This window comes from Pristiophorus japonicus, chromosome 11, assembly GCF_044704955.1.
Source record: "Pristiophorus japonicus isolate sPriJap1 chromosome 11, sPriJap1.hap1, whole genome shotgun sequence".
NCBI classification, from domain to species: Eukaryota; Metazoa; Chordata; class Chondrichthyes; family Pristiophoridae; genus Pristiophorus; species Pristiophorus japonicus.
Window position 1 is genome coordinate 66,562,545 of NC_091987.1, and position 14,302 is coordinate 66,576,846.

Sequence of the window (14,302 nt, forward strand, 5' to 3'; positions counted from 1 at the left end):
ACATGATTTCCCTTTCATAAAACCATGCTGACTCTGATTGACTGCATTTTGATTTTCTAAATGTCCTCCTATTACTTCCTTAATGTTGGACTCCAGCATTTTCCCAATGACAGATGTTAGGCTAACTGGGTCTATAGGTTCCTACTTTCTGTCTCCCTCCTTTCTTAAATAGAGGTGTTACATTTGTGGTTTTCCAGTCTGCTGGGACCGCTCCAGAATTCAGGGAATTTTGGTAGATTACAACCCATGCATCCACTATCTCTGCAGCCACTTCTTTTAAGACCCTAGAATGCATGCCATCAGGTCCAGGGGACTTGTCCACCTTTAGTCCCATTAGTTTGCCTCATACTTTATCTCTAGTGATAGTGATTGTTTTAAGTGTCCACCCCACCCCGCCATAGCTCCTTGATTATCAATTATTGGGGTGTTTTTAGTGTCCAACTACCGTGAAGACTGATATAAAATATTTGTTCAAAGTCTCTGCCATTTCTCTGGTTTCCCATTATTAATTCTCCAGTCCCATCCTCTAAGGGACCAACGTTTACTTTAGCTACTCGTAGAAGCTCTTACTGTCTGTTTTTATATTTCTTGTTAGTTTATTCTCATATGCTATCTTCTCTGTCTTTATCATTATTTTTAGTTATCCTTTGCTGGTTTCTAAAAATTTCCCAATCCTCTGGCCTTCCTCTGTCCTTTGCAACATTGTATGCCTTTGTTTTCAATTTGATACCATCCTTTACTCCCTCAGTTAGCCAGGGATGGTTCATCCATCTCTTAGCATCTTTATTTCTCACAGAATAAATCTTTGCTGGAAGTTATGAAATATCTCCTTAAAAGTTTGCCACTGCGTTTCTACAGTCTTACCCTGTAATATAGTTTCCCAGTCCACTTTAACCAACTCTGCCTTTATTCCTTTGTAATTACCTTTATTTAAGTTCAGGACGCTAGTTTGAGACCTAACTTTCTGACCTTCAAACTGAATTTGAAATTCTACCATGTTATGATCACTCTTCCCAAGAGGATCCTTCACTACAAGATCATTAATTAATCCAGACTCGTTACACATTACCAGATGTGTGGATGGTGGAAAAATTATTGGGAAAAATCCTGAGGGACAGGATAAATCTTCATTTGGAAAAACATGGATTAATCAAGGACAGTCAGCATGGATTGTTAAGGGAAGGTCGTGTCTGACTAACTTGATTGAATTTTTCGAGGAGGTAACCAGGAGGGTCGATGAGGGCAGTGCATATGATGTAGTGTATATGGGATTTTAGCAAAGCTTTTGATAAGGTCCCACATGGAAGACTGGTCACGAAAGTAAAAGTCCATGGGATCCATGGCAAAGTGGTAAGTTGGATCCAAAATTGGCTCAGAGGCAGGAAACAAAGGGTAATGGTTGATGGGTGTTTTTATAACTGGAAGCCTATATCCAGTGGGGTTCTGGAGGGCTCAGTGTTGGGTCACTTGCTTTTTGTGGTATATATCAATGACTTGAACTTGAATGTTGGGGTTATAATTAAGATGTATGCAGGTGACACAAAATAGGCTGTGTGGTTGATAATGAAGAAGAAAGCTGCAGACTGCAGGAAGATATCAATGTACTGGTCATGTGGGCAGAACAGTGGCAAATGGAATTCAATCCAGAGAAGTGTGAGGTAATGCATTTGGGGAGGTCTAACAAGGCAAGGGAATACACATTAAATGGTACAACACTGAAAAGTGTAGAGGAACAAAGGGACCTTGGAGTGCAGGTCCATAGATCCCTAAAGGTAGCAGGCCAGGTAGATAAGGTGGTTAAGAAGGCATATAGAATACTTGCCTTTATCAGTCGAGGCATGGAATACAAGAGCAAGGCAGTTAAGCTTGAACTGTATAAAACACTGGTTAGGCTGTAGCTGGAGTACTGTGTGCAGTTCTGGTCATCATATTACAGGAAAGATGTGATTGCACTGGAAAGGGTGCAGAAAAGATTTACAAGAATTTTGCCTGGACTGGAGAATTTTGGCTATGAGGAAAGATTGGAAATGCTGGGTCTGTTTTCTTGGGAACAGAGATGGATAAGGGGAGACCTGATTGAGGTGTATAAAATTATGAAGGGCCTGGATAGAGTGGATAGAAAGGAGCTGTTTCCCTTGGCAGAGGGGTCAACAACCATGAGACATAGATTTAAAGTAATTGGGGGAAGTTTAGAGGAGAGATGATGGGAAATGTCTTCACCCAGCGGGTAGTGGCATTCTGGAACTCACTGCCTGAAAGGATTATAGAGGCAGAAACCTTCACCACATTTAAAAAATACTTGGATGTGCACTTAAAATGGCATTACCTACAGGGCTGTGGACCAAGAGCTGGAAAGTGGGATTAGGCTGGATAACTTGGTCGGCCAGCGCGGACACGATGGGCCGAAATGGCCTCCTTCCATGCTGTAAATTTCTATGATTCTATGATAACATCATCTGAAAACAGCGTCAGTACACTGATGACGCCCAGCTCTACCTCACTACCACTTCTCTTGACCCCTCCACTGTCTCTAAATTGTCAGACTGCTTATCTGACATCCAGTATTGGATGAGTAGAAATTTTCTCCAATTAAATATTGGGAAAACTGAAACCATTTTTTTCAATCCCCGCCACAAACTCCATTCCCTCGCCACTGACTCCATCCCGCTCCCTAATATCTTTCCGAGGCAGAACCACACTGCTGGCAACCTTGGTATCAAATTTGACCCTGAAATGAGCTTCCACCTAAACATCCGCAACATAACTAAAACTGCCTATGTCCATCTCCGTAACATCACTCATCTCCGCCCCTGCCTGAGCTCATGTGCTGCTGAGACCCTCATCAATGCCTTTGTTACCTCTAGACTTGACTATTCTAATGCACTCCTGGCTGGCCTCCCACATTCTACCCTCTGTAAACTTGAGGTCTTACAAAACTCAGCTGCCTGTGTCCTAACTCACACCAAGTCCCGCTCACCCATCATCCCTGTGCTGGCTGACTTACATTCTTTTTAAAAATTTGTTCCTGAGATGTGGGCGTCACAAGCAAGGACAGCACTTATTGCCCATTCTCTAATTGCCCTTGAGAATGTGGTGGTGAGCCGCCTTCTTGAACTGCTGCAGTCGTTGTGCTGAAGGAACTGCCACAGTGCTGTTAGGGAGGGAGTTTCAGGATTATGACCAGCGAAGATGAAGGAATGGCAATATAATTGCAAGTCAGGATAGTGTGTAACTTGAAGAGGAACTTGCAGGTGATGGTGTTCCCATGTGCCTGCTGCCCTTGTCATTCTAGGTGGTTAAGGTCACGGGTTTGGGAGGTGCTGTCAAAGAAACCTTGGCGAGTTGCTGCAGTGCATTTTGTAGATGGTACACACTGCAGCCACATTGCGCTGTTGGTGGAGGGAGTGAATGTTTGAGGTGGTGGAAGGGGTACCGCTCAAGCAGGCTGCTTTTTCCTAGATGGTGTTGAGCTTCTTGAGTATTGTTGGAGCTGCACTCACACAGGCAAGTGGAGCCTATTCCATCACACTCCTGACTTGTGCCTTGTAGATGGTGGCAAGGCTTTGGGGAGTCAGGAGCTGAGACACTCGACACAGAATACCCAGCCTCTGACTTGCTCTTGTAGTCACAGTATTTATGTGGCTGCTCCAGTTAAGTTTCTGGTCAATGGTGACCCCCAGGATGTTGATGGTGGGGGATTCGGTGATGGTAATACTGTTGAATGTCATGGGGCGGTGGTTAGACTCTCGCTTGTTGGGGATAGTCATTGCCTGGCGCGAATATTATTTGTCACTCTTCAGCCCAAGCCTGAATGTCGTCCAGGTCTTGCTGCATGTGGTGAGTTGGAGCTACCAATGCTGTCATGTACAGATACATCTGTGACAGGTAGTTTGGTGAAGACAAGGTCAAGTAGGTTTTTCCCCTCATGTTGGTTCTCTCATCACCTGCCACATGCCTAGTCTGGTAGCTATGTCCTTCAGGTCTCGGTCAGTAGTGGTGCTACTGAGCCACTCTTGGTGATGGACATTGAAGTCCCCCACTCAGAGTACATTCTGTGCCCTTGCTACCCTCAGTGCTTCATCCAAGTGGTGTTCAACTGATTCATCAGCTGAGGGAGGGCGGTAGGAGGTAATCAGCAGGAGGTTTCCTTGCTCATGCAGCCATGGGACTTCATGGGGTCAGGAGTCAATGTTAAGGATCCCAGGGGCACTCTCTTCCAACTGTCTATTTCTGGTGGGTCTGTCCTGCCAATGGAAGAATTCTGGGACATTTGCTGTTAGTATAACTATATTGCTTGACTAGTCTGTGTGACAGCTCTCCCAAACTTGGCACAAGTCCCCTGATGTTAGTTAGGAGAATTTTGCAGTCTCAACTGGGCTGTGTGTACCATCATCGTGTCCGCAGTCGGTCCAGTCCGTCCGGTTTTATTCTTATTGTTGTTTTCTGTAGCAACTGCATGGCTTGCTAGGCCATTTCAGAGAGCAGTTGAGAGTCATAAGAACATAAAAACATAAGAAATAGGAACAGAAGTAGGCCATATGGCCCCTCGAGCCTGCTCCACCATTCAATAAAATCATGGCTGATCTGATCATGGACTCAGCTCCACTTCCCTGCCCGCTCCCCATAAACCATTATCTCCTTATCATTTACGAAAGTGTCTATTTCTGTCTTAAATTAATTCAATGTCCCAACTTCCACAGCTCTCTGAGGCAGCGAATTCCACAGAGTCACAACCTTCTGAGAGAAGAAATTTCTCCTCATCTCTGTTTTAAATGGGCAGCCCTTTATTCTAAGATCATGCCCTCTAGTTCTAGTCTCCCCCATCAGTGGAACCATCCTCTCTGCATCCACCTTGTCAAGCCCCCTCATAATCCTATACGTTTCGATAAAATCACCTCGCATTCTTCTGAATTCCAATGAGTAGAGGCCCAACCTACTCAAACTTTCCTCATAAGTCAACCCCCTCATCTCTGGAATCAACCTAGTGAAACTTCTTCGAACTGCCTCCAAATTATATCCTTTCCTAAATATGGAAACCAAAACTGCACGCAGTATTCCAGGTGTGGCCTCACCAATACCCTGTATAGCTGTAGCAAGACTTCCCTGCTTTTATACTCCATTCCCTTTGCAATAAATGCCAAGATTCCATTGGCCTTCCTGATCACTTGCTGTACCTGTATACTATCCTTTTGTGTTTCATGCACAAGTACCCCCAGGTCCCGCTGTACTGCAGCACTTTGCAATCTTTCTCTTATTTAAATAATAACTTGCTCTTTGATTTTTTTCTGCCAAAGTGCATGACCTCACACTTTCCAACATTATACTCCATCTGCCAAATTTTTGCCCACTCACTTAGCCTGTCTATATCCTTTTGCAGATTTTTTGTGTTCTCCTCACACATTGCTTTTCCTCCCATCTTTGTATCGTCAGCAAACTTGGCTACTTTACACTCATTCCCTTCTTCCAAGTCGTTAATATAGATTGTAAATAGTTGGAGACCCAACACTGATCCCTGCAGCACCCCACTAGTTGCCAACCAGAGAATGAACCATTTATCCCGACTCTCTACTTTCTGTCCGTTAACCAATCCTCTATCCATGCTAATATATTACCCCCAACCCTGCGAACTTTTATCTTGTGCAGTAACATTTTAGTGGCACCTTGTCAAATGCCTTCTGGAAGTCCAAATACACATCACATTGCTGTGGGTTTGGAGTCACATATAGGTCAGACTAGGTAGAGATGGCAGATTTCCTTCCTGAAAGGACAGTAGTGAACCAAATGGGTTTTTATGACAATCTGATGGTCACCATTACTGATACTAGCTTTATTAAATTAATTGAATTTAAATTCCCCAGCTGCCATGGCAGGATTTGAACACATGACTCTGAATCATTAGTTCAGGTCTCTGGATTATTAGTCCAGTAGCCTAATCATTATGCTACCATCCCCTTTAACAATTTAAGTTTCTCCCAGTTAAGCAATGCCTCGATTTGAAAATTCTTATCCTTGTTTTCAAATCCCTCCATGCCCTCGCCTCTCCCTATCTCTGCAATCTCCTCCAACCTCACAACCCCCCGAGATATCTGCGCTCCTCTTGAGCATCTCGGATTATAATCGCTCATCCATTGGTGGCCGTGCCTGCTGTTGCCTAGGTCCTAAGCTTCTCCGCCTCTCTACCTCTATTTCCTCCTTTAAGACACTCTTTAAAACATACCTTTTTGACAAGGCTTTGGTCATCTGCCCTAATTTCTCCTCTTGTGGCTTGATGTCAAATTTTTCATCTTATAATACTCCTGCGAAGTGCCTTGGGACATTTTACTACGTTAAAGGCGCTGTATAAATACAAGTTGTTGTTGTTGTTATCGGATCATAGACCCAGCGTTATTAAGCGTTATTTAACACTACCAAAAATCTGATAAAATAAGCCCAGAGTTACAGAGAGTTGGCATAGAGTGGGGGAAACAGAGAAAACAACTGGAGCTAGAACTTAGTAGGGAAGGGAGCACAGCGAGAGGTAGCACTTGGCAATCTGTTAACATGAGAGCAGTAATGGGAGTCAAGCTTTAGAGCAGGTTCAAAGTGAAGCTGAGAAGCAGTTCTGAAACACAGCCAGGAGGGCGACTGTAAATGAGCTGGAGACAGAGATGTCTCAAATATCTGCTCCGGTTATCAAGCTCGTTACAGTAAGTATATATTTAAATCTATTTAAATGCAGCTCGATATTGATTATCGTTGCTACTACTGAAGCCTATTGATGCTCTTGTTCTCTGGCCCCCAGTTTTATGTCCTATTAATTCCTCCATTCACTCTGAACTGCAATAACATTCACTTCAGCTCAGTAATTTTGTTGAGGGCTGCTATTACCTGACACCTCACTCTACAAACCTTCTCCAACACATTTACTATGCAATCGATTGATACCCATTACATTCAATCACATCACCAAATTTGTCCACTAGTCACGATAATGAAAGGTGGAGCTGCACATTAAAATTAGGTAGAATTATTCATATTTGTTTTCACCGTTGTGATACAGCACAGTATTGTATAGATAGTGATATGTCTTTCTCTCTATAATTATATGAGATCAAATGGCCTACTGGAGGGCTAGCAATAAGCATTAGATATTGAGGTCACCCATACACGAAGGTCTTAATAATCTTGCATGCATCAAGATGAAAGCAAGCTCCAGGAAATGGGCAAAACTTAAGTCCCAGGTCCATAAAAGAGAGCAGGCTTTTAGGTCAAACCTCATCAAATGAATTCCCACACAAGATGCCAATTTTTAAAAAAATAGTAAATTACTTATGTTTTTCTGAAATAAATACAGAAAATGCTGGAAATACTCAGCACGTCAGGCTTTTTGGAGAGAGAAACAGAGTTAACATTTTGGGTTGATGACCTTGCAGTAACTCTGTTTTTCTCTCCACAGATGCTGCCTGACCTGCTGAATATTTCCAGCATTTTCTGTTTTTATTTCAGATTTCCAGCATCTGCAGTATTTTCTTTTCTCTTAAGTTTTATGAGTTTGTTATGCTAAAAATATTATTTTACATACACATATTTGGATAAGTAAGCAATATGGCCACTCAAAAACCTCAGAAAAATTGAATGAATTGGTTAGTCGTTTTTTGTAGGGGTTACTGATTCCTACCTGGTTATATTTGAGTGAATCAACTTAATAGCTGGTGATTAATTAAACCAATCAGAAAAACATGACATAAAAAAGCATGATGTACATATTTGAGGTATGATGCTTCGAGTGTGACTCCTTGAGATGTAATGCTCTATGGATGTACACTATGTACAAGAATTTTAACAATACAATTATATAGAGAGAAAATATTGTGTCTGTAACGCTGACATTAAAATTTATGGCTGCATCCATCCCCATGCTTCAGTGAATAAATGCATTGTGTTGTGTGGCAACCCACAAGATAAAGGATGGCTCAGTTTTGATCCCTTATGCGTGTTGCATCAGTTCATCTCATCCAGGGTGGCAGTGCACTACAACTAGCTTCAGTATCAGCAGCCTAGGAAAGGGAAAAGAACTCTGATTAATATCTGGTCAAACTTGCTGGAAATTTGTCTATGTGAATGTGGGGTAAGAACCAGCTCAGGTTGGATATTCTGTCTCTTTCTAGCCCTTGAGAAGGTGATGATATTTATTTACAGAGCTATAATGTAATTGTATTTTTCTCACAGGATTATCCTTTTGCTTTAGCCTTTCTCTCCCAAAGATTATAACTCATGAAAATGAATCCCAATTTATATATAATTTTTTTATATTTTATAGTGGCTCACGGGTGGCATTATTCAAGGTGAATTGAGGATATAGGCTTAGAAATTCAACCATGCTGCATCCATATTATAGCCACAAGGATCCATTATGGAGTGTGGTGTGTGTGTGCTCATTCTGCACCAGAGTTGCGCTGGCAGGTATTTTGGATTGGACTTCCTTGTAGGAGTCCATACTGTGTGCTGGAAGCATTTAAAATGCTTATTATAATATCTAAATAAGGGGTCTAGGCTTGTTGTTTTGAAAATGTGCCTGTATTGGTCAAATAGTTTGTATATTGTTCGGATGATGAGATGTCGAGAAGTGAGGGTCACAATGATGGTGAGAGTAGTTATTTGGTAATTGTGAGAAGAAGGTGGCGGAGTGAAGTGTGATAAAGTGATTGTAGGAGAGTGAAGGGAAGTGGGGGAGGTGAGTATTGTGAGTAGTGAAGCTGCAGAGGTGCAGGTGTGAGGAGAAAATAATTGAGGTAAGATTCTTACCATGATAATTCTGGTGAGGTCATTGAACTTTTTTCGACCTTCCCGCCAATAAGCAGCTGGCTGTATGCCTGACCCATGATAATGAGCTGTCTGCATGGAGTTCATGGTGTCCCTGAACTCACGTGAACAGGGGAGTGCTGCTCGCACCTTGAGCTCTGCACGCTCGGTTTTCAGTCGCGATTGAATTTCTAGGCCGTGATGTTATTGACAATGCAGAATGTATTGTTACTGATTTAGTGTGATTGAATAAATCAAATTCCATTTCTATTATGTGGTATTCTGGGAGTTTTACCAGTGTTTGGGGGGTAAAATTATGCAATTTTCTCCAGTTTTTTATGAAAAGTATAAATTGGTGGCCTTGGTTATTATTGCATATTGGTTTACTTATGAACTTGTCTTTTTTATTTCTTACCTTTTTGAAAGCCAAAAGATAAGCAGAAAGATTGTAGAGAAGATGTTCAGAGATGAAGGTAGGTATCAGATTATTGCAGCACTGGGATGAGAAGAGCAATGGGGATTGGCAACATGCATGGTTTGGGGGGGTGGGGGTGGGTGATGTGTGGTCCTGAGCATAGGCAGCTTTGGGGGTGGGAATGGACTTGGTAAAATTAGGGTAGCAGTACTGGAGCTAGGAAGAACTGAGATGAGGAACCTAGAGTGTGGCAGAATTGAAGGTTGCTGTGGTGTGACAGAACTGGGAGATGCTGCTGGTGTTTGAAAGAAGTGGTATGATTTTGTAGAAGAAAAAATTGCATTTATATAATGCCTTTCATGACCTCAAAATGTCCTTAAGCGCAAAGTCAACAAAGTACTTTTGAAATGTAGTCACTCTTGTAATGTAGGAAACATGGCAGCTAATTTGCACACAGCAAAATCCCACAAACAGCAATGTGATAATAACCAGATAATCTGTTTTAGTGATGTTGTTGAGAGTTAAGTATTGGCCAGGACACTGGGGATAACTCTCCTGCACTTCTTTGAAATAGTGTAATGGGATATTTTCTGTCCACCTGAAAGAGCAGGCAGGGCCTTCGTTTATCGTCTCATCCGAAAGATGGCATCCTCCAACAATGCAGCACTCCCTCAGCAGGGCACTGGAAAGTCAACCTAGATTTTTGTGCTCAAGTCTCTTGAGTGGAACCTGAACCCGCTACCTGCTAACTCAGTGCTACCCACTGAGCCACAGCTGACACCTGTCAGAAGTGAGGAGCCCTCAAGTCTGAAAGCATTAGAGAAGTTCCTAGGGTGTGGGAGAGCTGAGCAGGTGCACTCAGCATCTAGTAGCAATGTGTGGGAGGCCCAAGGGTTTGAGATCATTTGGCGAATTCAGGGTCTGCAAGCATTGGGTGGGTTTCTAGGTGTGGTAATAATGGGGTGGGTGTTTCTGGATTATAGGAGAATTGAGGGGCCCTGAAATATGGGAGTACTGGGAGATAGACCACATAACCTGGTAGTGCATAACACTACAAATTGTATTTATTATTCAGCAATACTTTACTTACTCAAATAATAAGCTGCTTAAATGGTTGTAAAATAGTTTAAAAATTGATGCAGCATTTTCAATATGAAAGCACTCCCTTGATACTGGAACCCTTTTGATATCAAAACATATTTAGGTTTTATTTGTTGATCAATTGATGGTGTTCCTCTTGGTCAAACGAATGAAAACCTAACTTTACATATTTAAACTAACTGAGTTTCATTGCTATCCGCTTCTTTCACTGGCTCAGTGGGTGGCACTCTAGCCTCAGAGTTAGGAGGTTGTGGGTTCAAGTCCCACTCTAGAGACTTGAACATGTACTCCAAGCTGACACCCCAGTGCAGTACTGAGGTGCTGTCATTCAGCTGAGATTTTAAACCAAGAACCTATCTGTCCTTTAAGGTGGACAGAAAAGATCCATGGCAGTAATCCAAGAAGAGCAGGGGAGTTCTCCCCGGTGTCCTGGCCAATATTTATCCCTCAACAGACTTTGCTAAAAACAGATTATCTTGCCATTTTATTATTATTGTTTGTGAGTTCTGAGTAGAGCACTTGCTTTGGGAGTCTTGTGTCAGGCATGCGAACAATGTGGCCTGCCCAGCAGAGCTGATCATGGCAAACAAGCCAAAGGTGGGCAGAGGAAACGTTTCAAGGACACCCTCAAAGCCTCTGTGATAAAGTGCAACATGCCCACTGACACCTGGCAGTCCCTGGCCAAAGACCATCCTAAGTGGAGGAAGTGCATCCGGGAGGGCGCTGAGCACCTCGAGTCTCATCGCGGAGAGCATGCAGAAAACAAGCGCAGGCAGCGGAAGGAGCATGCGGCAAACCAGTCACACCCATCCTTTCTCTCAACGACTGTCTGTCCCACCTGTGACAGGGATTGTGGTTCTCGTACTGGACTGTTCAGCCACCTAAGAACTCATTTTTAGAGTGGAAGCGAGTCTTTCTCGATTCCGAGGGACTGCCTATGATGATATGATGATGATGATGATTGTTTGTGAGATCTTCTTGTGTGCAAATTAGCTTCCATGTTTCCCAACATTTACAACACTTCAAAAGTACTTCATTGGCTGTAATGTGCTTTGTGACCTATGCATGTTCTTTCTTTCTTTGCAGCCATCCTAGAAAATAACAAATTCCAGCCAGAGTTTTTTTATTTAAAGTTGTTGAATATTTAGCTAAGCATAAGGTTGAAGATCATAAGGCAAGGTGCAGATACTGATGACAACGCGTTATGTGAAATATTAGTTCCTGAGCAAATATCCAAGAAGGTCCTGCTGCAGACACATTCATTGAAGGGTTGGATTGGCTGAGTGATAAAAAGGTTTGTGATGGTCTGCGGAAGAATGGGCTTGACAGATTGAATAGTCTTTTCTGCCTTCAAGCTTTACTTTTTATGCCCAAAGCTCCTGTTAGTGTCCAACATTTACCGTAATAGAGCGAATAATGGGCAAGCCTGCGGTTTGTAGTACAGCACAGGGTGTTCGAAAAGACACAACCCTGCTTTCCTCCTAATAATCCAAATAAAGCTCTTCGCCATGTTCGCTTATCCAACCACTAAAAGAAGGCAGGCCATTTGTGCTTACTCTACCCCTGAAACTGGGCTTCTATTCCTCCAAAGCCTTACAACAAAACTGCCAAGTACGCATTGGCTTATTGAGAAGTAGTTATGATTACAGGTCCCATAACAACAGCGCGGGATAATGGTTATGCAAAATTATTTTGTTCTAAAGCTTATCATTTTTGAGGCATTGTTCTTGCGAGCTCTTGCAGAAAGAGGAAAAAACAAAGAAAATCATAACCAGGTTTAAAAAAATAAAACACCACGGGTCATTATTGCACACTTTGGAAAGCTGAGCAGGCACATCTCTCAAATCTTCTCTCTCTCTCGTACATCATGGCAATATAATCACGCTCACTCTTTTGTCCCTGGGGAAATATGACGAAATTTTAAAAACATCCCCCCCCCCTCCCAATAATGACAGGCGTTATTCACACTCTTTACATATCGCAGGGATTGAAAACATTGAAATGTTGTGTTCCGTTTATAGCGAGATTAAACTGATACTTATTTCACCATCTGAACCTTCATTCGCAATGTGTCAGTTATTATACATTCATCCTATTGGTTGTAATGTAAATGCGTCGTGTTAGTGAAATATCAAAGTAGGTTATTGACAGATATTTCACTTAATGTTACTTAGTCAATAAAAGGCAAGGTGTACATTTTGGTGATTTGGTAATAAAAAGACAGACTGCACTTTTAATTTTTTTATTGCCAAACGGCACCATTCAGGAATAGATATGAAAACTACCTTATATAAACCAGCTCGTTGTTTCAACCACAAAATATTCTGAACTAGGCAAAAAACACATTTAGAAACCCTGAAAAAGACGAGAATCTTTGGATGTCTGTTCGATATGTCCATTTTTTTTGTTTTTTTGTTTTTTACAAAATCCGCGCACTTCAGGGGTGCTAAGCAGAGACCGGGGGGGCAGTTAATAGAAATTCAGTTTTTGGTTCAATTCGATTGGAGAAGATTGGCCCAGATTATTTCGTATATGTTTTAAAGGATAGACGAATCCATGGAATAGACTCCTGGGAGTTGCTGCACAATCTGGGAATTCTTCTCCTTTTGTTTACCGTGTTCAAAACTGCGACACATTCTACCAAAAAAATAAACATTTTGTACAACAGCAACCGCCACGGACCTTAAAACATTTAAATTAAATAAAAGCATGAAGTGCGAGTGCTCGACTCTCCTAGAAACAACAACAAACTCATTGCACCAAATATTTAAGTACGGGAGAGGGTAGGGTGGAAATAAGACAAACAGAAAAGCTCTACCTTCAGAAACAAGTGCGATACAGGAGGCAAAAACATCACTGCTTTCGAATCAACAACCTAGCACGGCGAGAAAGAAAGACAGAAATAACAGCTTACAACTCTCCAACAGAAAGTGTAAACACTCGACTGAGAACAGATGGCACAAAAAAAAACAATTGACACACGTTTATATAAAAAATAAATAAAAAATAAAATAGAAATATACTAATTATCAATACGCACATTTATAAAAAATAAAATTAAATATAAATATACCGCACCCACTAACACACTTTAAGGTCACAAACAGATTTTAAAGTTCCATTTGTTTTGGAAACGGTGGCACTTGACAACCTCCTCAAACATTTCTTTTTTATTTCCAGTTTTAAATCCACAAACTTTACTTTTCCCATTCTGATCACCACTGTTTCTCTCTCTCCCTCTCTCTCTCAGTCTCCCCCTCTCACTGCCTAGACATCCAGGACGTGGTTCAGGTAGGAAATGTAACAGATGGCCAGGCGGAGGATCTCGATTTTGGAGAGCTTTTTGTCGGGAGGCAGAGTTGGCAGCAGTTTACGAAGTTCTGCGAACGCAACGTTGAAGGCCTCCACCCTGATGCGCTCCCGGGTTGCGTGAGCCGTGCGGTACTTGGCAGTGGCTCGCCGCCGGCGGCGCTTCTCTTCCCGGCTCAGTGTCTGCTGGACTCCCCGCTTGCCTTCGGCCTCGTCTGGCTTGTCCCGCACGCAGCCTCCCCGGGCATCAGACAGCCCCGACTCACTCTCCGAAGAGCTGGGGTTCAGGTCTAGGTCAGTCTGATCGGAGTTCAACATCCTGGGGAAACACGATCCGAACTGCAACGGGACACACGGGGACCTGAAGATGCTGAGAAGGGGAGAGAAAAAGGCTTGATATTTTATCAGAGTATCTCCAAAGCAGAAGGAGAAATAAAATCCAATAGCAACAACAACGAAGTAACTAAAGCTGAAACGAATAATGCTCAAAGTCGAGCAATCAGCTTATAGCAATCCAGTAAAATAGAAATACACTGAATTACAAATCAGTCCGAGCTCTCTGGACATCACACGAAAGATGCTACATACAGAGGAAAAAGTTACCCTAATAACAATCCAGCACAGCAATTCAAATGTTTACTTTATAAACTGAAACAAACGAAAACAGGCCCACAGAAGCATACAAGTAAATGTTCG

General features: G+C 42.3%; 1 protein-coding gene across 1 annotated transcript; it reads right to left on the minus strand.

Moving 5' to 3' along the window:
• Window positions 1-13,564: 13,564 nt before the first annotated feature.
• Window positions 13,565-13,924, minus strand: nhlh2 (nescient helix loop helix 2). Its single transcript, XM_070892944.1, has one exon. The coding sequence runs from the start codon at window positions 13,922-13,924 to the stop codon at window positions 13,565-13,567; it is 360 nt and encodes a 119-aa protein (XP_070749045.1).
• Window positions 13,925-14,302: the final 378 nt, after the last annotated feature.

Bases quoted from the DNA above. Each gene is read 5' to 3' on its own strand.
- nhlh2 (XM_070892944.1), bottom strand. From the start codon at position 13,924: ATGTTGAACTCCGATCAGACTGACCTAGACCTGAACCCCAGCTCTTCG.